This window comes from Mirounga angustirostris, unplaced genomic scaffold (assembly GCF_029215605.1).
Source record: "Mirounga angustirostris isolate CCGP_5_RB_7025 unplaced genomic scaffold, mMirAng1.0.hap1 SCAF_10, whole genome shotgun sequence".
Lineage (NCBI taxonomy): Eukaryota > Metazoa > Chordata > Mammalia > Carnivora > Phocidae > Mirounga > Mirounga angustirostris.
In genome coordinates, this window is record NW_026991718.1 from 4,895,399 (window position 1) to 4,918,742 (window position 23,344).

General features: G+C 38.1%; 1 protein-coding gene across 3 annotated transcripts in view; it reads left to right on the forward strand.

Annotated features, from left to right (window-relative positions):
- YWHAQ (tyrosine 3-monooxygenase/tryptophan 5-monooxygenase activation protein theta) overlaps positions 1-16,370 on the forward strand; it is a 37,125-nt gene extending 20,755 nt beyond the window's left edge. For all 3 annotated transcript variants that reach the window (XM_064571840.1, XM_045884065.3, XM_064571841.1), the window contains 4 exons: positions 10,677-10,800; positions 12,995-13,158; positions 13,371-13,466; positions 15,290-16,370. In XM_064571840.1, the coding sequence (XP_064427910.1) occupies positions 10,677-10,800; positions 12,995-13,158; positions 13,371-13,466; positions 15,290-15,349 (444 nt within the window). In that variant the 3' untranslated portion in view covers positions 15,350-16,370. The remainder of the gene's footprint in view (positions 1-10,676; positions 10,801-12,994; positions 13,159-13,370; positions 13,467-15,289) is intronic.
- The last annotated feature ends 6,974 nt before the right edge of the window (positions 16,371-23,344 follow it).

Below are 23,344 nucleotides of genomic sequence, written 5' to 3' on the forward strand. Positions count from 1 at the left end.
AGCAGATTCCACGCCCAGCTCGGAGCCTGACTCAGGGCTGGATCCCGAGATAGTGACTTGGGCCAAAATCAAGAGTTGATGACGCTTAAATGACTGAGCCACCCAGGCACTCCTAAACATCGTATTTTAGACCTATTTGCATCTTTAGACTTACCCGTAATTTTTCATCTTGTTAATTTGTTCTGTGTTTTGATTAGTTTCTTAAAATGGGCCTTCCATTTTATTAATTTTCTCTTTTTTAATTCTAAAAACCTTTCTCCCTCTCCCCTCACTTCCAGGCTGCCTTTTCTTAATTTATTGTATCCTGTACTTCCCCCCAGCTTCTGTCCCCCCCCTTTTTTTAATCTTTTTGGTTATTTTAATCAAGTAAAAGTGTCAAGCTTCTACAAAAACAAAGAGAATGTTCTAATAACTCATTACCCAGCTTCAGCAGTTATGAGTTCTGTTTTGTTTATATCCCCACCAGAAACAGTCCTTCCCCCACCCACCCCTCTTTTGAAGCTAGTCCTGGCCAGCATTATCTGTTTAATCCATAACTATTAAAATGTGTATCTTTAATCATTTTTAACATGCTTATTTTATGTTTTATTACACACTTTCATTTTTTAAGTTCTTGGGTACTAACCATCGCTTGTTTGTGAACTGATCCCTCATGGTGGATTTGTTCCTTGAGTAGTTTTGTTATTTTTAATAATATGGATGTAGCTCTTTCCGTGGAACTTGTGTATGCCTTGGATTGTGGAAGTGTCTTTGTAGTGGTTTTGGTGATTCGTTTCTGCTGGGCACACGAAGCTTTGGCCCGTTTTTACATACATTTTCAGCTTGTGGATTCACACGTCATGTATGAAATAAAAATCTGAATAGCACCTGCACAGAACATGGGTTCGGATTTCAGTTTTTTATGGGAGACTATACCCACCCACCACAAAAGCCCAGGAAATAGCTTTCTTGCTACTTCTCAGCAATGATAGACAAAGTTTTTCTAGGGCCCCTACTCCCTGCACACACCATTGTCATTGTGTTATAAACTGGCACTTTTCACTCTTTGTTTCATCTTCCTATCCAGCACCTCAAGATCTCCCTTTTTTCTTTTGGTGCTCTGTTACAGTTTTCCTATTTTATTTGCTTCTATTTGGCATTTTGATTATTTTTAGAAGGGAAATTCTGCTCAGTCTCACTGTATTGCCAGAATCAGAAAGTCTTGTTTTTGCTCTCTTTTAAGGTGATGAGTCACAAATTTCTTAAGTACTCCATACTAAAGTGAGTGAGGTGTGTATGTCTCTGTGTGTGCATGTATTTTAATCTGATGTACTGCTATTCGGGTAACATTTAAAATATGATACTGTTTGGTATGGTCAGGTAAACAGTACATTAAACATGCATTCAGACTTGTATTTCAATTAGAAGTCTTCTGTTTGTGTATTTTATTTGTGCTAAAATTGAATAGTCCCCTCAACTTGTGCTTCTCATATTGGTCAGAAATGTTGGTAATATTATATATGACTTAATATAATAGAAAATATTAATAAATATCATTTAATTTCCAGACAGTCTTTAAATACATGAAATTTATATAAGATACATCTGGGAAATGAACTCATATCATTAACTTATAAAGAGTTCCTACAAATCAGTTTAGGAAAATGGCAAAGGATATAAATGTAGTGTTAATAGAAAAAGACATATAACTGTTTGACTTCATTTATAATAAAACTACAAACAAAACTAATACATATTTTTCCCTTACTAGATTGAAAAAGAGAAAAGAGAATATTTGATAATTCTCTGAGTTCAGCGGATGTTGAGAAATAGGAACATTCATAATATTGCTAGTGGGATTGTAAATTGAAAATGGCCTCCAGGGAGGACAGTTTAACATTTTATCTTAAGGGTAAAATGTACATTTGTTTGGTACATTGTTGGAAATACCAAAAGATTTGAAGCAAATTAAATGTTCATCAGTGGAGACTAAACAGTTATAGTATGCCCGTTTGGTGGACTCCTGTGCAGTCTTCTATATACAAAGAGGCAGTTATAAATATATGGATATGGAATGATCTCAGAGGGGTTATTATGGGAAAAGCAAGGTATAGAACAATGTATAATATGGTGACATGAGGGACGGGGAACATGGATTTTAAATATATAAAATATATGGAAAAATGTACAAGAAACTAGTAATGATGGTTGCCTTGAGGGAGAGGAAGAACTAGATGACTTAAGAACCCAGGGAAAGGAGAGAAACTGTCACTTCCGAATTTTTTGTGATGTCCATGTAGTATGCATTATTTTAATGGAAACCAGAGTCTTATTGTGTGTCAAGAGAAGGTACAGATAAGAGAGGAAGAATCCTTCCCCTAAATCTAAAGATTTTATTTATTTGAGAGAGTGTGCGCACATGGCGGGGGGTGGGGGGCATGGAGCGCAGAGGGAGAGGGATGAGCAGACTCTTAGCTGAGCGCAGAGCCCAATGCAGGGCTCCCCTATTCAGTTATTCTTTCAGATAACCCCATCTATAACTAGTGTTTTCTGTCTCCTTAAATAAAAATGAAATTAGTAGGTAATATATCTACACATAATTTTAAAATCTACATTAATATACATTAAGACTAATGGGAGAAATAAAAGTAATTTGTAGTAAAACAGTATGTATTTCCATATGTAAGTGTTCACATGTCTAAAGTATAAAGCATAACAGCCAGATGTTATGAACCTTCAAACACAGACTTCCCCAGTCTGTACAAGATTCTCTCCCTCTGCTCCTCCCTCCCTCCCCCCTGCACGCACGCGCGCTCACACTTTCTCGCAAAATAAGTAAATCTTTAAAAAATAAAAGTAAAAGCCGTTCAGGGGTGCCTAGGTGGCTCAGTCAGTTTATTAAGTGTCTGATTCTTGATTTCATTCAGCTCAGGTCATGACCTCAGTGTTGTGAGATTGAGGCCCAAGTCAAACTCCGCACTCAGCCTGGAGTCTACTTGAGATTCTCTTTCTCCCTTTCCCTCTGCCTCCCCCCTCAAAATAAATAAATCTTTTTTAAAAATAATAATAAAATAAAAATTAAAAAATGTTCAGAGAAAGAACTGCTATTAGTAACATGACTTCGCCTTCCGTTCTCAGACATGCCTAAAAATTTTAGCACCTTCTATGTGAATGTTAAATGGTGTGGCAAGAAATTTAATTCCTTACCTTTTAGTATTGAAATAATGCTCTGAATTATGACTGATGCCTTATCTTGAGGATGATTATATATCTTCCGAAGGGGGGTACTTACTAAGAATGAAAGAGGTAGCATTAATGATTACACTGGGACAGCAGGCTTAAGCTGGGACTGTCCTGGACAAACCAGGACATAGGGTCACTCTATTCCTCTGGTATAATTATTATTAAAATTTTTGTTTGTTTGTTTGTAGAGGTTTGGGATTTGATACAGACTTAAGAAAGTAAGGAATAGGTTTTGCAACTTGAGCTTGAGCTCTAACTGATCTCAACTGCCATGTGATGGCCACTAAATCACACAGCCTTTAGGATCTCTCACATTGGTCAATGGCCTCTATTTCTGAAAAACTTTACTTCATTCTTTCGGTTTTTTTAGTTGGGCACCAGAGTTGGAGTTCAAGACTTGGATTCCAAGACATGACAGTTGTAAATTAGTAAAATTTTTAAGTAGTGCAAGGGCAGTTAATTGTTCAAGGCATTCATTTTATTAAGGATAGAAAACATTTCCATAGATTAATTGATGCTGTGATATCTGATCAACTGATCATGTTTTGGGTGATTCATTGCCTCCTTGGTTAAGGCAACAAATCCTTTATGAAATTCAACCCTAGCTGCTGTACTTAGAATGGTAATTTCTGAGAATGGAAGGCCTTTGGATCTTAAAACTCATTATATATAGTTAAAGAAACAGAGTTTTGAGAAGCTGTGATTTGCCACAAGATCACAGAGCTAATGACAAGTCACTTTCACAAATGATCATCTAATTTCTAAAATCATACATTCTAAAATAACCCAAAGTTACTCTTGTCCTTTATCTTCCTCTTCCTTGGACCCTCCCTGTAATTCCAGCCTATCACATGCAGCTTCTGAAGGGTCCCGTCAGCCCCCCCACCCAAATCAGGGTGGTTATGTTTGTATAATTTTATTCTGGATGAAATATGACTTCCTTATTGAGTCTTGAGTTTTACTTTGATTTCAATTTCTTGGATTAATCAACCTAAGTAAGAGACAGTTACTATCTAGAGACTATTCTTCATACATACCATGTCAGTGGTTCTTTGTACTATATATAATACTTGAAGTTAGAATGTTAGAAGAATTTAGCTCTTACCATTCAATAAATGTTCCGGTTGTTAAATAACCATATTGCCCTGTGCACCATATTAATTTTTTCATTTGTTTTACTAATTATATATCTAACATAAGGCCAAATGCTCTTAGATATTTTTAGCTATATTAACCCTTAATTTATAGGGTAGTGATTAGAAATGCTGGCTCTAGTTTCAAATTCTGGCTCCATTTAATTAATGGACACGTTTCTGGACTCCAGTGTGATTTTATTATCAATGGTTTGTTTATATGTAAATGATACATAAAGTGCTTAGAATGGGACTTGGCACATGTAGGACACTTGAATATTTGCTGAGTGAATGAATATAGTGAGTTTTTATGGTAATGTGTGCTGATTAAACTGATAAAAATACGTGGATAAAAATACATGGATAATGATTAGTATATATGCCCTAAAGTCAGAGATTGAATATGTTTAATATATTAATGAATTTCAGTAAGTTACTAATAGGAAAGAGAAAACCCTTAGAACATTTTTTGTTTCCTTTTGTTAATTTTGTTTGTATTTTAAGGCTCTTCATCAGTTACCTACTCTTTTCAGTAAATCAGTTTCTTAATGTAAAGAGTAAGCTGTGTAATGAGGGACATAAGGAGTTTATTTTGTCTGTAAAACAGAAACCTCCTAAATGAGTTTAAGGTAAAGATACTGTTTAGTTTGTTGAATGCCATGGAATATTACCATTGAAGCCAGATGAATTGTTTAGGAAAACTTGATGTGATGGTAGGATTATTATATGCCAAAATAATTCACTCCTAGAGAGAGTATTAGCACTGAAGTTTTGTTTTCTTCCTAGCCTTTTCTCGAAGACATGGGATTGAAGAGGAATGGCTACTATACTAAGTTTACATCAATATTATTACTTGACAATTTCATTTTCTTATATAGTTCTTCACAGTTTTTCTGATACAATTCTTTATTTTTATTGCCATCCTATTTGTATGAGATTAAGTTTATTCTAAGGTCCTTCAGCATCTCTTAAAGTGACCTGTATAGTAACCTATATTTTTTTCCTCTGACGTTGCTCAGGTTTGAGTTTCTTGGTCTAGAACTCAATTACTACTCCATCTTGTAATTTTCGGTAATGAGTACACTGACTTCTTTACAAATCTCTCAGATTTCGGGGCACCTGGGTGGCTCAGTCAGTTTTGTCTGATTCTTGATTTCATCTCAGGTCATGATCTCAGGGGTCATGGGATTGAGCCCTGTGTCGGGCTCCATGCTCAGTGGAGAGTCACCTTGAGATTCTTGCTCTCTCTCAAATAAATAAATAAATAAATAAATAAATAAATAAATAAATAAATAAATAAATAAATAAATCTTCAAAAAATCTCTTAAATTTTCTAAAAGGAATGTATCACTTGCCTTCTATCCAAGTCAGGTAGCACTGTCAGTGCTGGAGGGAACCCCAGTCTTAGCTCTCCAAGGCTTTCAGGATCATAAAATCTGTGGGTTGAAGATTCACAAAGGGGATCTCATGCTTAATCGAAAAGAATAATGCACAGGAGAAATTAGCGGGGGAGCTTTTAACTACATAGGTATAGGGGCGCCTGGGTGGCTCAGTCGGTTGAGCGGCTGCCTTTGGTTTGGGTCGTGATCCCAGAGTTCTGGGATCGAGCCCCACATTGGGCTCCCTGCTCAGTGGAGAGCCTGCTTCTCCCTCTCCCTCTGCCTGCCTCTCTGCCTACTTGTGCTTTCTCTCTCTCTCTGTCAAATAAATAAATAAAATCTTAAAAAAAAAAAAATACATAGGTATAGTTAACTGATTCCCTTTCTCTCTCCTGACTTCTTACCAATGACCTTAGGTGGAAAGAATTCTTATTCAGGGAACCACTTGTCATTTCTGATCCATACTGAGTTTTTTAAATTATTTTTTTTTAAGATTTTATTTACTTATTTGACAGAAAGAGAGAGACAGCGAGAGGGAACACAAGCAGGGGGAGTGGGAGAGGGAGAAGCAGGCTTCCCGCGGAGCAGGGAGCCCGATGCGGGGTTCGATCCCAGCACCCTGGGATCATGACCTGAGCCAAAGGCAGACGCTTAACCAACCAACTGAGCCACCCAGGCGCCCCTTTAATGATTTTTTTAAAATAAAAATTGTACACTTAGGCTATATACCTTAAGTATTTATAGCTTTATTCTATCTGGCATTAATAATTAATAGTGGTTTGATACTACCTGATAACAGCCATGGTCATTTTGGTAAGACATGAAGTAGAGTCCACTGTCTTTTGGGGCTAAAATACACATCTGTACTACTGATAGCATGTGGAAAGACAGAACTATTCTGTAACTGTTGTTTCCTTCGCAACGAGCTGGTGGTATCTGATGAAGAACCATGTTACCTGGCTGAAACTCCAGGAGAAAAGTAATGTACAAGTCACTTTATAAAAGCCAGTGTTGTCAATCGTATATAATGGCTGTATGCAAGCTCTAGTAATCGAAGTTAGTAATTTGAGAAAGGAAGAGTTTAGCTCATAAGCGGCTGTGTAGTTACTAGTGCAGTAGCTGTTGAGCAGCTTTCCAAAAATCTTTGGAAGGCCAGTAAGCCATCTTCAGGAGCACACCCACATCTGGCTGTGGGACTGAGGGCAGATTAGTGCTAGAATCATTTTCTTTTCTCACCCCAAGTCCTCACTCTACTCAGGCTTTTCTCAGCCTCTGTTACCACACTTGTACCACCTTTAATCACAAAGTGTTACGTCTTAAAGGTACCAAGTAGCTTTTTTTTGGTGACTAAATGTCTTCACCAGAGTTGGCGCCTTTTTGGAGATCCTCTGAGATCTTGTCTTAACAGGCCGACTCAACTGGAAGAAAAAGAAAAGTGAGAGGCACTTTGTTTTACATTATAGTTCCTCAGTTTGGGTACAGCAGAGGTGGTGATTCCCACAGAATAAATACTGTGTTTGCATTATTTAATACAACTTCTCAGAATCCACTCTTGTTTAATTTTTCTTTTAAGATAGGGATGACTGGGTGCCTGGGTGGCTCAGTTGGTTAAGTCTCTCTTGGGCTCAGGTCATGGTCCCAGGGTTCTGGGATCGAGCCCTGAGTTGGGCTCCCTGCTTAGTGGGGAGCCTCCCTCTTCCTCTGCCTCTGCTCCTTTGCTCTCTCACTCAACTCTGTCTCTCAAATAAATAAATAAAATCTTAAAAAAGAAAAAAAAGGGGGTTGACTATGAGTCAGTTTGAGATTTCAAAACAAGTGAACTTTTTGTGGCAGTCTCACTGTTGCCCTCCCTCCCTGCAAAAATCCTAAATTCAGGTGTTCCCCAAAATAGTTTTTAAATTGAAAGTCATCCGTGATAGATAAAAATGGTATTAGAGTAAAAAGTTAAAGTAGTACGAATTTCTGGGGAAATTCTGGGAAAGAGTTTCTCAGGTTCGTTTTGATAACTATAACTATTAAAATTGGTGATGTTGAGCAGAAGAACTTCTTACCACCTGATCCTTTGAATCTTCTCAGGTAAGAGGATGATGGTGTGGAAGCGTTAGTTTTCATGCTTGCCTCTCGTGTTTCGGTGTGCCCCGTACTGACCTCTGCTGCTGTGTTCCTGGTCCAGCAGCTTTCCAGAGTGAAGCCACAATCTTGATAGAGTTTGCCGATTTTATAATATATGGACTTCTGGGGCTTTGTTAGGTAATTTTGAAATTAAAAATTTTGCCTGAGCTTTAGGCCCTTTTAAAATATCTTTATGTAAACTTTTAAAAATTAAGGATTTAAAATATAATGTTTTTCTTTTTTAATATAATATTTTTGTTTATTTCCTTTAAAATAACTTATGGATGTAACCACCACATTTTGTTTAGGCCATTTTTAGATAAACAACAGGAAAGTTCCTGAGTAAGAACTACATTTTCTAAACCTTTTCTTAGCCTTTTTTTAAAAATCTGTAAACAGTCTTCTTTTACTTCTTCAGTAATATATTTAAGTGAATTTGAATGTCTTAAATGAGTTCTTCCAAACTTCTAATTTTGTACTGTAGTTGGTATTTTTATATAATGTTAATTGATAATATCAGTGGCTATTTTTCCAGAATGCAAACATGATTGTGTCTGTTCCTTGCTTAAACTTTTCACTAGTTTCACATTGCCTAGATCAGTGCTTCTCAAACTTTGCACTGAGGCAGAAGAGTGAGAACATCTGGCTGGCTAATCACTAGCACTGAGCACTTAACATGTTGAAACTGTACCATGGGGGCGCCTGGGTGGCTCAGTCCTTAAGCGTCTGCCTTCGGCTCAGGTCACCCGGGGTCCTGGGATCAAGTGTCACATCGGGCTCCCTGCTCAGCGGGAAGCCCGCTTCTCCCTCTCCCACTCCCCCTGCTTGTGTCCCCTCTCTCGCTGTGTCTCTCTTTGTCAAATAAATAAAATCTTTAAAAAGAAAGAAAGAAAGAAACTGTACCATGCTTTCACATCCATTTATTGGTTTTATTCCCCAAACAAACCTATGAGGTACAGGTATTAGTATCTTAAAATTTCTATGAGAATTTTATTCTACTCCATGATATTATTATTATTTTTTTAAGATTTTATTTATTTATTTGACAGAGAGAGACAGCGAGAGAGGGGACACAAGCAGGGGGAGTGGGAGAGGGAGAAGCGGGCTTCCAGCGGAGCAGGGAGCCCGATGCGGGGCTCGATCCCATGACCCTGGGATCATGACCTGAGCCGAAGGCAGAAGCTTAACAGCTGAGCCACCCAGGTGCCCCCATAATATTTTTTTTTAATTTAATTTTATTATGTTAGTCACCATACATTACATCATTAGCTTTTGATGTAGTGTTCCATGATTCATTGTTTGCGTATAACACCCAGTGCTCCATGCAGAACGTGCCCTCCTTAATACCCACTACCAGGCTAACCCACCCCCCCACTTCCCCATGATTTTTTTTTATGACAAAACGATATTTATTTACCATCAAGTAAAATTGATTGTCCAAAAAGATCTCTATCATATTTGTCTTCTGTGACTTTTTGTTTTTTAGGATTTTATTTTTAAGTAATCTTTACACCCAGTGCAGGGCTCGAACTCAGAACTCGGAGATCAAGATTGCATGCCCCACTGACTGAGCCAGCCAGGCACCCCTCTTTTGCAACTTTTTTTTTTTTTTTTTAAAGATTTTATTTATTTATTTGAGACAGAGAGAATGAGAGACAGAGAGCATGAGAGGGAGGAGGGTCAGAGGGAGAAGCAGACTCCCTGCCGAGCAGGGAGCCCAATGCGGAACTCGATCCCGGGACTCCAGGATCATGACCTGAGCCGAAGGCAGTCGCTTAACCAACTGAGCCACCCAGGCGCCCTCTTTTGCAACTTTTTATTCTTCTGGGACACCTTGTACAAATCCCTCAGTTTGAGAGGCACTAGCTCATTGGATCAAGTGTATATTTCTTTGAATAAAACAGGAAATGAAGACATACTTAATTGCTAACCCAATTTTTTCAAATAATTCTATTCAGTAGACGTGACTGTCAAATTGCTGTATGTATTTCTAGACTGCTTTCTCTTGATCCCTGTACTTACCCTTATTTTGGTTGAGCACTGCTCTGCTCTGGGCATGCTGGCTGACTTGTTCTGTGATTGTACTGTTCTTCATAGTTGATGTCTTAAATGTTTCCCCTCTCTAAAATAATTGTACGGGGTGCCTGGCTGGCTCAGGCAGTAGAGCATGTGACCCTTGATTTGGGGGTTATGAGTTCAAGCCCCACATTAGGCCTAGAGTTTTTAAGCACACACACACACACACACACACACACAAAAAGATGATTGCACATTCCCATTTTCAAACTGCTACATTCCTACTGTTCCTTCTTAACAAGTCAAATATCCCTTCAGGGAAGGCCTGTCTAGCCAACGGCCACCTCCAGCACAGCCAGATGCTCTCTCTGTGTTGCCATTGTCCCTTATTCACATATCTCTTAATGCCTGGCATATGGTATTGGTGGACTTACTGCTTTTCTTACTAAACTGTGAGCTCCTCGAGGGCAAGAACTTTGTGTTTTCTTTATATCCCCTCTGGCCAAATACAGCACCCGGCACCCAGCCAGCACCAAGAAATGCTTGCTTGAATGAATGGATGGGTGAAAAGACAGGCTCTTTCTAGTTAGTGTTTGATGTAACCTAGCTCTACTATTAGAAACTACGACGTGCTATGAGCCAAAGCATTCAACTAATGACAACCACGTGACCCCTGCTCTCAGCCTATGCTTCAAGTCCAAGGCAGTATGGATGTAGTTACTGTGGTAGTTAATGATTCAAATGCATATCATTGTTCTTGTCTGTAATAAAATAGCTTTTTATTGGTACTCATATTTTATCTTCTTTCTTTCAGGAATTGTTGGATAAGTATTTAATAGCCAATGCAACTAATCCAGAGAGTAAGGTGTTCTATCTGAAAATGAAGGGAGATTACTTCCGGTACCTTGCTGAAGTTGCATGTGGTGATGATCGAAAACGTAAGTTTGTTTGGTTTATGGGTAAAATTAAAAATAAAAAAAAGGAAGGGAGGATAAATGGGATACTGCGACAATAATCTCTATGTAATCTCCAGGCCCTCTGTAACTTTTTTAAAATCTTGGAATCTTAAAAAAAATCTTGGAATCTACATAAAAGAAAATTAATGTTACCTTAATGTTCTCAAAAATGAAAACAATCATGAATTTACATTATGTACTGTTTTTGAAAAACTCATAAACTCTTTAATTATAATCTGCTGAGGTATTATTTAAAAGAGGCATAATCTTGGGCGCTGGGTGGCTCAGTCGGTTAAGCGTCCTACTCTTGATCTCAGCTCAGGTCTGGATCACACGGTCCTGAATTCAGGCCCTGCGATGGGCTCCACACTGGGGTGGAGCCTACTTAAAAAGTAATAATAATAAAAAAAAAAAGAGGCTTAATTTTTTATACTTTAGAATTTGGTTAAGCACATTTTTAGCCTCCTTGTCATTTGCATATGCTTTGAGAGATTGTGTTGTCAGGTGGCCTTTTGTGTCATTGTACCTTGAAACTTAACTGGAAGTCACATACAGAATACAGAAACAGGATGTTGTACTTTTTCTGTTTGATGTACTAATTAACTACTACCTTCCTATTTTGAAGGATCATTCCATTGACTGCTAAGTATATATAACCAAATTTCTGAGGAAGAGAGGTGAGATGAGATGTTGCTGGTATATAATTTGTCATAGAAAATATAGATATGGGAAAGAGAATAACTGAATTGCTGGACTTAATTGTAAAAAGATCAAAGTGATTTATTAGCAGTGGACTCAGTCTCCGGGAGTATTAGTAGCTGAGGTCCTATTAAATTTTGTGTATGTGCCTGCTACTGTATTTATCAAGTTCTAGGTAGAAGTTGCACCTAATTCCGTATTTCCAGTAGGCTCATTACTTTGTTTTTTAATTTTGCCCCATCCAAAAAGTGTGCACCCTCAAGTAGTCACTGTGGCTTCCTAGCCTCACAGAGATATTAACTGAAAGTGGAGCAGTTTACCATCCCAAATATCAGTATAATTGAAGATACAAAGAGAAAACTGTTGTATCCCGCTATAATAAAATTTGTATACTAAACTTACTATTGATGTATAATTTCTGTTGTCATAAAGATAGTAAAGCTGAAAGCGACAGATATTTGCAAGTCACAAGGATGTCTTTGGAAGACTGGGACATAGCCCCAGCATTAATCTGATTTAGCCCTCTCTGGCTCATTGGCATTTCTGTTCCTATCCATGGAATACTCCCAATAGTCTGGGACTCGTAGATCATCTGTATTTACAGCCTAGGAGCTGAGACACCTTACTAATACTCATTGTAGTATTTCCTTATATGCCAAGCAGCAAGAACTCCTTACTATGTGAGAGCTGTACCAGCCATATTTAGATCAATAAATAATGCCATTTCAGAGGGAGGAAAATGCACATATTCAGGCCATAAAAGGCTAACTACATTTCTGTTCCGGTCGGTATTTCTAAAACTGTAATGGGCCAGTGGTCTCATTGAGAAAACCTACTTAACCTTTTGAAAGCATGGATACAATCAGGGTAGTATTGGTAATAATTATTGAACAGTTTTTTCAGGAAGGTGACATTTTTACTAGGCCAGTAATCAGCCTCTGGTCAGAGCAGATTTTGTTCTGTATATTGACACTTTCATATTGCCTTTCACATAATATATCTTGAGACCAAGGATCAGTATTGTCTTTACAAATCACAAAAATAGAGATTTTGGTGGTGATGATCTTTGTAAAGTGTTTTCATTATTTTGAGAAGAGGTATTACAAAATTTTTTCTAGCTTTGAGATATTATTGACATATATCAGTCAAATTATTTTTAAATGACTGCATTTCTAATTAGTAAAATTAAAAGATATGGAAAAAGAAAATTGTTTTAGTCACAGATTTAGAAAAGTCTGATTGCACTATCTCATGTTGTTGGGGTTTTTTTTTAAAGCTGAAGCAAGCAACATTATAAACTAGTTTCTCAGTAACCCAGTACAAGGTAATGTTTTTGGTTTGCTGCCATGGTTTTAAAGGAAGGCCACAGAGAAAAATCCAGCTCCAAATGAGGTAGTAGCATATGTTAAAGGTTAATGTGCTCTATACTTGATGGATATTTTCAGTATTGTGCCTTTTTTTTTTTTTTCCTTCACAGAAACGATAGATAATTCCCAAGGAGCTTACCAAGAAGCTTTTGATATAAGCAAGAAGGAGATGCAGCCCACACACCCAATCCGCCTGGGACTGGCTCTTAACTTTTCTGTATTTTACTATGAGATCCTTAATAACCCCGAGCTTGCCTGCACACTGGCCAAAACAGTAAGTTTCAGGTCATTCTCATAAGTTCTTACTCCTACCGATAAGGTCATTGTCATAAACTGGAAATCTATGGAAGTGACTCACTGAGTTTTATTTTTAATTGATAGTAGAACATAAAGTGGATGTTCACCTATTTTATAAAAATGGTTTGTAATTGTAATCAGTTTGTGTTCATGCAAATATTGTTTACCATGGCTATTAATATTTACCAGGCTTTTGATGAGGCCATTGCAGAACTTGATACACTGAATGAAGATTCATACAAAGACAGCACCCTCATCATGCAGTTGCTTAGAGACAACCTAACAGTGAGTTGTTCATTCTTTTTAATTTTATTTTCTTTTTAAGAAGAAAGGTACTTCCGTTTTACTTCAGTCTCCCTATCTTTTGGGGCCGTTATGTAAGAGCTACACTTTCTCTTAGAAAATGAATATAGAAATATGTAAGTAAAATTATTAAGTACTTGTTAGTATTTTGTATTGGCCAACTGTTCTTTTGTGGGCAGATTTTCAAGTTGAATAGGCATTTTATCAGACCTAGACCTTCCTGAGAAGGTACTAAGATTGTAGGAACTCTTAATATTAACATCACTATTTCACTGGAATGAAGATGTTGATAAAATATGTTAATATAGAAAGTTGTCGTGGTTGCATTATTTTCTTCCTTTGGGTAAATTAGCTACAGCAAGTTAGGGACTATAAGCTTTCCTAAAATCACGTTGAAGTGCCCTGTTTTAATAAAAATTTACTTTGTGAAATCTACATGTCTTACAGGCATTTGATGGGGAATAAACCTTAACTTCCATTTATTCCACCTATGTCTCTAGGCCAAAACCTGTTCCACTTAATTATCTTTGTTTTTCTTTTGTTTTTCTCCCTACTTCTTGGATAGGCAGATAATGAAGGGAAAAGTAACGGAGAAAAAAATAAAATTTGAACTTTACTTAGCTGCTTTTATAGGTTCCAGTAAATTTGATATGTCAACAATTTTAGACAAAATGTGGCAGAAGAGACTATACCTTTTAGTATAAATGTAGTTCTCCAGGCCTTCAGTTTGGAGCTTTATCTTTTGCTAGGAAGGGTTGGTTATTTATTATTTATTTATCTATCTATCTATCTATCTATCTATCTATCTATCTATCTATGTTAGTACCATATCTGTTCACCTTTGCTGAACAAGGAAATTGTGACACTTCATTCCAAGCCATTAGAATTCCCTGTACTTGTGGGGTAACAGTAGAATGATGGGCATAAAACACTTCCATAGAAGAAAAGCAAACTGAGCCAATACACCTCTTAGGAATACTATGGAGCTGCTGTATTTTTTAACTGGTTTTGTTTTATTTTTTCTCTTACAGAGACAGCTTTTTAAAGATACATGTTCTGTGTTTTTACTTATTTTAGTATTTTAACAGTAACTTAAAGATTATATAAGATTCTAGCTTTTCTAGAATGCTAGAAATGCCACTAGTCTCTTGGTGTTGATCTAATAGTAATTCATTTTTTTGAACTGTTGATTGTAGTCAGTAACTATTGATGATTCCCTTCTTCACTTCATTGTTCCATCCTGAAATTGGAGAGTTCTTGGCGATCAGTTCTGTTTTAACATCTTAGCTAATTTAGGAATGCTTTCCACGTACCTTCACACCCACTGCTACTTCCTTCTAACTTCCATCACCCGCTCCCATTTAACCCTCGGCCACATGCACAGTGGGTCTGCCCCTTTTTCCATATAATGGAAAAGGCCTCTCAAATATTTGGAAACCGTTATTATGACTGTGGTTCGCTTCCCCCCTTAAAATTTTTTTTGCCTTATTCAGCTTATAAATTAGATTTCAGTAGTGCTTTCAAGAAGAGCATTGGGCTGCTGTGAATGGAGATACTGTTAAATTCTAAGAGGATATTGCCTTGTTTTGTTTTGTTTTTTAATGATACTATTAAAAAAGAGAGAAAGCTTTAAAAATGTATTCAAATAGTGTATGTTTGTGTGTCATTTGTAAATGCATAGTGAAAGGTTTACAAAGATATACTTTGGAGGAGGAGTTGGTGGTGTTTGGGATTTTGAGAAATCTTCCATTCTTAGTCACAGTCTCTATTGTCTGGATAACTTATTATGATTTTTTTTTTCCTAGTTATGGACATCAGACAGTGCAGGAGAAGAATGTGATGCGGCAGAAGGGGCAGAAAACTAAATGCATACAGGGTGGTCATCCTTCTTCCCCTCAAGAAACCTTTTTACTCATCTCCATTCCTTATTCTATTTGGATTTCCTATAGCAAAGAAACCCATTCTTGTGTATGGAATCAACTGTTTATAGTCTTTTCACACTGCAGCTTTGGGAAAACTCCATTCCTTGATTTGTGTTTGTCTTGGCCTTCCTGGTGTGCAGTTACTGCTGTAGAAAAGTATTAATAGCTTCATTTCATATAAACATAAGTAACTTCCAAACACTTATGTAGAGGACTAAAAATGTATCTGGTGTTGAAGTAATCTGAACCAGTTCTGCAAGTGACTGTGTTTTGTATTACCATGAAGATATGAAAATGTAGTCATTACAATTTACAAAGTGTTCTACATAACTTCTTAATTTCTACATTTCCCTCCCTTACTCTTCTTCAGGGGTTTCCTTTCAGTAAGCAACTTTTCCTTACTCTTAATGTATTCCTTTTTGGTAGGAATCCAGAAGTATTCGACTGAATGGAAAAGCATTTGGCATTTCTGCGCTGGGGGTCACAAATTAAAATGCCTCCTGTATCATATGTGATGGAGGTCTTGTATATCTGTGACAACAGGAAGTTTCCTTATTCGTTTTTCATTGCTGCTGTTTAAGTTGACAACTTCCCTTCCCAATAAAAATTCACTTACACCTCCTGCCTTTGTAGTTCTGGTATTCGCTTTACTATGAAATAGAAGTAGCATGTTGCTGCCAGAACACAAGCATTGCTTTTGGCAAATTAAGGTGCATGTCATTTCTTACTACACTAGAAAGGGAAAATAAAGTACACAAGTCCAAGTCTAAAACGTTAGTACTTTTCCATGCAGATTTGTGCACATATGAGAGGGTGTCCAGTTTGTCTAGTGATTGTCATGTAGAGAGTTGGACCACTATTGTGTGTTGCTAATCATTGACTGTAGTCCCAAAAAGCCTTGTGGAAATGTTATGCCCTATGTAACAGCAGAGTAACATAAAATAAAACTACATTTTATAAACCATTTACTATGGCTTTGTAACAGTTGCACACTCATTTTAAGGGACAGATGAATTTACTACTTTCTGAAGTTTATTGATACTTCCCTTTTATCTTATGAAAAATGTAGTAATAATTTGTGCCTGCTTTGTGATTCACTTGTCTAGGGATGCCTGGAAATGTATAAAATTGGACTATATGTTTAAGAGTTAGTGTTTAACCATAGATCAGTTGTGTGGGCCATCTCTTCCTCAGATGTAAATGATCCCTAGTTAAGTGTTATATGGAATAAAGTGGACATTTTGAAATTAGAAAAGTTAATTATGTGAGTATGAGTGCTTTGGCTGGTGTTAGAAGTATGTTTCAGTGGATATTTAAGCAGAATGTCAAAGTTTGAGAGTATATACTTACTTAGTTTTCAAATAATTCAGTTTTTGTAAACATTCAGTTGTACCATTAGTGAGTTTCAGATAATTTTGGTTTCATAATATCACATGGGCTGTTATACTAACCTGTCTTAAGTATTGACCTGAGAATTTATTTTAAAGTGAGAAGATAATCTGAAAAATTCAGCTGTGTAGGATTAGCCTTTATCTCCTAAAATGTGACGATGAAAAGAGAATTGAATGGGACTTGGGAGAATATCCATTTAAATATGGACTTTGGTCCCCAAAAATCTAAATCAGTATGACACTACTTTTTAAATAAAAATTTCAGTGAACATAGGAAGAACATTGTGAATTAGGAGAAAGAATTATCACATCTTAACAAGTACTGGTAAGTACTGTGTAATCACTGAGTTACCAAAGTAGCCTTCCTTCCTTTTTTTTGTTTTGTTTTGTTTTAAGATTTTATTTATTTATTTGAGAGGGAGAGAGAGCAAGCATGAGCAGAGGGAGTGGGGGGCAGAGGAAGAGGGAGAAGCTGACGCCCCACTTAACAGGGAGCCCGATGCAGGACTCCATCCCAGGACCCTGGGATTGTGACCTGAGCCGAAGGCAGACCTTAACCAACTGAGCCACCCAGGCGCCCCCAAAGTAGCCTTCCTTCTTAAAAAGCAGATTATTCTCAGCATTTAGTTTCATGTAAATCTCTCCTTGCTTTAGGAGAAAGTGGCATCTTTAAAAGGAGTCCAGCCTTGTGGTATCTCCTTTGACCCTCTGATTCTGGGACTTTCCTGCAACAGATATAGAGGATATTTGTAGAACACTCCTGAGAACTTAGTAGTAGGAGAGAAAACGCCTTTTCTCAGGGGAAAGGAATACGTGAATAAAGTTTCTGGTGGAGGGAAGGTTCAAAGACGTGTTTGTATTTAACTTTTTAAATTATTTTCAGACATCAGAAGTGTTAAATGTTAACTACCTATTTTGTAGTTCGAGCTTAATTGGCAGGGTGGTTTTTTGTTTTTTTTTTAATATCCTTTTGGTTTTAATAACAAAATAATTTGGGGGGGGTATTGCATTCTAACATTGACTATCCAAAATAGAAGCATTGGGGATTTCTTTTCCAGCATAGAGTACAGTGAGCTATGATTTGTTGATTTTATTAATTTTATTTATTTTTTAAAGATTTTATGTATTTGACAGAGAGCGACACAGCGAGAGGGGGAACACAAGCAGGGGGAGTGGGAGAGGGAGAAGCAGGCCTCCTGTGGAGCAGGGAGCCCGATGCGGGGCTTGATCCCAGGACCCTGAGATCATGACCTGAGCCGAAGGCAGACGCCTAACGACTGAGCCACCCAGGCGCCCCTGATTTGTTGATTTTAGATTGGAAAAGAAAAACTACTTTTTGGTTGGGGGGGCAGAATTGGTAAAATATACTCAGTCAGGTATATAACTTTAAATATTTATCAGTAGAGACTGTTACTTTGGTATTTTTAAAATCATGAAAAACAACTAGAAAGGTATAAAAATTCTAGTATAAGAGTAAAATAATTGGAGAAAATCAGAATTGTAGTCACTTATTTTTAAATGCACTGATTTTTATGGAGTTGAGCCAAACATTGAGAAACATTTGAGGCCTATGACAGGCATGGACATGTGATTGTTTCTGTCACATTGTGAGCCTGATTTACTTGGACTGATTATAGGTGATTGCCATCTGAATATATTAAAACTAACCTTTAACCTCATCATTCTTTAAATGGTTTAGGAGGATTTTCGCTTTAAACTGATGAAGGCAGTTACGCTATATGTTTTCTTCTGACATACATCTGTTGTCTTCCCTTCTCTAATTTGTATTTAATGAGCTTTGCAAGAGGACACTTACCCTGTATGTATACCATGTGTAGTACTATTGAATTTTGAGGACATTGCAATTAAGTTCCAGTATAAACCACAGTGAACTGTTCTTGATCCATTCAGCGAGAGCTTAGGGAACCTGTAGTACCTGAAGATACGGAGACCATCGTCATCACCATGAAATCCAGTTTGAAGCAGTCTTGCCATTTACTGCTTGTCCACGTTTTACTTGCCGATGACTATATGCCTTCAGAACTGATGTTTTAAAGGGAATGAGTACTAAATACCCAGAGAAAAAAGCTGGAGGATTCCTCATCTTCAGTTTAAAATTATAACACCTTAAGCATGTCCATAAATGTTCCGGCCCTTTTGCTTTACTTAAGGGAACCAGTATTGATTGAGTAGATTCTGGCGCCTGGTCAAGTGCTATGCACATTCATATTTAATCCTCTCAACTGCCCTGCCAAGTACATTTCCCCTTGACTGATGGGACATCTGATCAGGAAAAAAATGAAATTATTTGTCCAAAGTTATGTGTCTTACTAAGTGGCAGACCTAGAGCGTGAACTCCAATGCCATACCAGGTTCATTTCTATGCCACTGTTCCTACTGTAGGTGCTTCAGTTTGCTTCCTAGAGTGAATAAATACAATTAGTAATTTATCTTCTGTTCTATTTGGAAGCTTGGGGGGTTTTTGTTTTTGTTTCACCTCTTCCTCAACTCCCCCCAATCTCCTTATTCTGTCAGTTTTGCCTGTTGAGTAAAACCTCAAAAGCAGCTCGAGAAATTGTAGGATATGTTGGACCTAACTCATGGTATGGAAACAAGTCCAGAAAGACCAACTGACTTACCTGAGGGCCCAGCAACTAGCTAATGCTTGGCCTGAAACTAGACAGAAGAACTAGATGCAAATAACCAAATTTTCAGTAATTCTATACTGGCTAAACTGAAGAGGATTTTCAATGAAAATTACTCTCTTCTGGTCACAGATTTAGAAAATGAAGGCTTTAATGTATGTTTCTCTGATTTTTTTTTTTTTAAGGTTGTGAGCCCTTTGACAATCTTCAGAAAGTAAGGATTCAACATTCATTGCCAAGCATTATTTGTCAAATTTATGATTCAAATATGTTGTTTGTTGTGTATGCTTTCCGCTGAAGGCCGTTGAATAATCTGTATTCATCATGCTCAGTGCTTTCTTATAGTAGGAGGGCCACAGTTCCAGCCCAGGCTTCCATTCACACTGCTACATGTGGTCTCGGACCAGCATGTTGAGGCCCGACTTTCCCATCTCAACCTCAACAGCTTCTGTTTCTAAAGCATTTTCACAAATATAACTCCATTTCATGAAATTTGGGGGTTAGATTTTTCTCCTGATTTATGGAGGAGAAAACAAGCACAGAAGCTAGCACAGGTAGTGGGTGTCAGGATTTGAAACTGAGTAGCCTACTTTCAAGTTGGTACCCAGCTCCTGCGCTACATTGCCCCTTTTTTGGAGATTAAAGCCATGATATTAGATTGCTACTTCTCAAGTTTTAGGCTATATCCACGTAGTGGATCTTGGGAACTTGGTCACTGCCAAGCAGTGAGTCCCTTACTGCCCTTTAGAAAAAAGGAGAGACCCCCTTTTTGAAAGTGATGCTTTTATTCCACATTGCTTGAAGGATTCTGTACAGATTAATTCTTTTATCATTCCTTTGTCCTCAGACACTATTTCTGCAACATATCATGAGACTGCCCAGGAAGTACTTAAATCCTGGAAGCAGGGCAGAGTTAGGATTTACTCAGCGAGCAAAGAGGCTTATTGAGGGCTTTCATGCGATACGAATTACTAAATACAATCCGTTCAAAACTCAGGGTTGAGCCCTGAGTAAAAAAAAAAAAAAGTTCCAATAGGCCTTACAACTCTAGGCCCTTAAATTCTTTTGTGTGAGCCTGGAATACAGCTGTTTCAGGAATATCTGGGGTTCTTACTCAAAATGCTTATCAAAAGGGTTAAGTACTGTCATTTGAACTAAAGATTTAGTAATTTCCTTGCTAATTCAGACATAAAATTACATGCTATAGGTTCATTTGTTTGAGATGCGGGGCTGTGGGAGGCTGGCTTGGTTCTCTGCTGGGGCATTTGCTTTGCTCTTGCTTGTGATATTGTTCCACTGACTTGAGGATAGCCGTACTGTCACCTAGGCTATTCAGAAATGCCCTGTTGTTATTTTTTTTTTTTTTAAGTTTTTATTTATTTATTTATTTGAGAGAGAGAGAGAGAAACAGCATGAGAGCGGAGAGGGTCAGAGGGAGAAGCGACGCGGGACTCGATCCCGGGACTCCAGGATCATGACCTGAGCCGAAGGCAGTCGCTTAACCGACTTAGCCACTCAGGCGCCCTGCCCTGTTGTTATTAATAGATACTTGACTATATATACAAAAATCAATTTTCTTTTTGTGACAATCTGCCGTTGTTTCCTAGATGTCATTGGTGAAAACCTGAAGCGGTTTGTTTGAAGCCAACTGAAATTTAACTTAGAGGGCAGCCTGATTTTCTTTCCTTGACGCAGATGTAGAGGAATTAAACCCATTTAATGAGGCTCAGGTTAAACTCATTTCTGAGAATGTGTGGATGTGTATCCTGGAAGTTGGTGTTTATTATAAAAATACCTGCCATTCATTCCATACTTTCGGACTCGAAGAACTCAGGCGCCTGGCAGAGACTAGACCTCCTGTTTCTCATTTTCAGCCAACATCACCTGTTTTTTTACCCATCTGGACTTAGTATTTAGCTCTCTTTCTCCATCTTAGACCTGAGGGTCTTCAGAGAAGGCCCTGCGTTTCAGCCATTGTCCTTGACACATGGATGTTCTTTCAGCTATCCTGGAACTCGGTAAGAACCTTGGAGGATTCACTGCAAAGATCTCTTGAGAGATGGTGTGACTTAAGTGGAAAGAGTAGCAGCCTGGAAGTCAAAAAGGTCTAACTTACATGTTCGTTCATTCATTCATTCATTCATTCATTCACTCATTCACTATTGAGTGCCTGCTGTGAGCCAAGAACTGTACTGGGTACTAGAACTTGGAGCTCTGCCACTCTCTGGTTGTAGGCTTAATCTCGCTTAGCTTCAGTTTTCTTACCTATGAAAGGTAGACACCTGTTCTGCCCGTGAGCCTATGTGTGTATTTCCAAGTGTAAAGGAATGTGGAATATATGTATGTGGAACACTTACGTGGGCAAGAAGCCTAATTTCAGAACTGGAAAGATCTAATAAAGTGAAAACAGTCTTGTGGATCAGAAAATCAACTACTCTTTGAACAGACCTGTTGCCCTAGGTTTTCAAGGACATAGACACAAAAAGAAAATGACTGTAAACTTGGGAATGCAAAGTTTAAAAAAAAATTAAGCAGTAGTTTTGCTTCCAATTAGCATTCTCTGGTGGAATAAAATGGGGAAAGGTCATTATGTTAAAATAAGAAAAATCGAGACCCAGAGAATAAGTGCCAAGAAGAAATGCCTTCCTTTCTTAAGAGTTAACTGATAAGTGATTGATGGTGCCTCCAGGCCGTAGTTATCAACTTCAGCCAGCATCAGGAGTACCCGGAGGGTCTGCCGAAACAGTTTTTGATTCCGTAGGTGTGGGCTAGCGCCCGTAAATAATGTGCATTTGTAACAAATTCCAAAGTGGTGCCGATGCTGGTCAGGACTTGGTAATTCTGAACCACTGCTTCAGGGAAGCATGAACAATTAACTCCGGCTGAGTTTCACAGCAGGGAAGTAAAAAGTTAAAAGATTCTGGCTGGAGCAGGACACTGTTGAGATTTGTGCCCCCCTGAAGCTAATGAATGAGAGGGTCTTCCTTTCAGCAACGGAAATTGATTGGGTTGTATATGCAGAAGAGCACTGGAGACTCTGGATAACTCTGCCTTGGCCCTCAGTCACTGCCCATGTCAACAGTTTTGTATTAAAAGCAAAAATAAAATACAGTTTTACTCTTACCCTGACCAAGAAGATTTCATGATTTGACAAGATGCTGAGAGGAATAAGTAAGTAGATTTCAACCTTAAGATTGTAGTTAAGGAAGCCAGGGATCTGGGTGCCGGGTATGAGGCCAGAGGTCTGCATTTGGTATTAGTGGGAGATCGGTGTTGATGGGAGATTGGCCCCAAGCTTGAGGCAGGAAGCAGGGATGTGTCTCAGCAATGAGCAGGAGGCCTAGGAACTTGTTAGGGCATCGTGTGAGCTGACTTAATGGTTCTATGGGTCATCAGGGTCAAACTGGTGCCCAGTATTCCTGTTAGAAGGAACTTGAGTTCCTCTAATTTTTATTCACCGATCCCTCCTGCTGCTCTCTTTTTAAAAGCTCTAATAGAAGAACTAATAGGTAGGCATTTAGTGTTGTGTTCACATATTTCATTTGCTTTTAAGGTGCAGGGCTATAGTAAAAGGATCAGAATAGTGGTGGCGCCTGGGTGGCTCGGTCGTTAAGTGTCTGCCTTCGGCTCAGTTCATGGTCCCAGGGTCCTGGGATCGGGCCCCGCATCGGCCTCCCTGCTCTGCGGGAACCCTGCTTCTCCCTCTCCCACCCCCCTGCTTGTGTTCCCTCTCTCGCTGTGTCTCTCCCTATCAAATAAACAAAATCTTTAAAAAAAAAAAAAAGATCAGAAAGCTATATCAGGCTGGACCACAAGTGTTTCCTGTAGGGGGGACAGATATCCCAGAGTGAACTCTGCAAGTTTTGCTTAAGTTTCTAATAGATCAAATAATGAGAAGGATA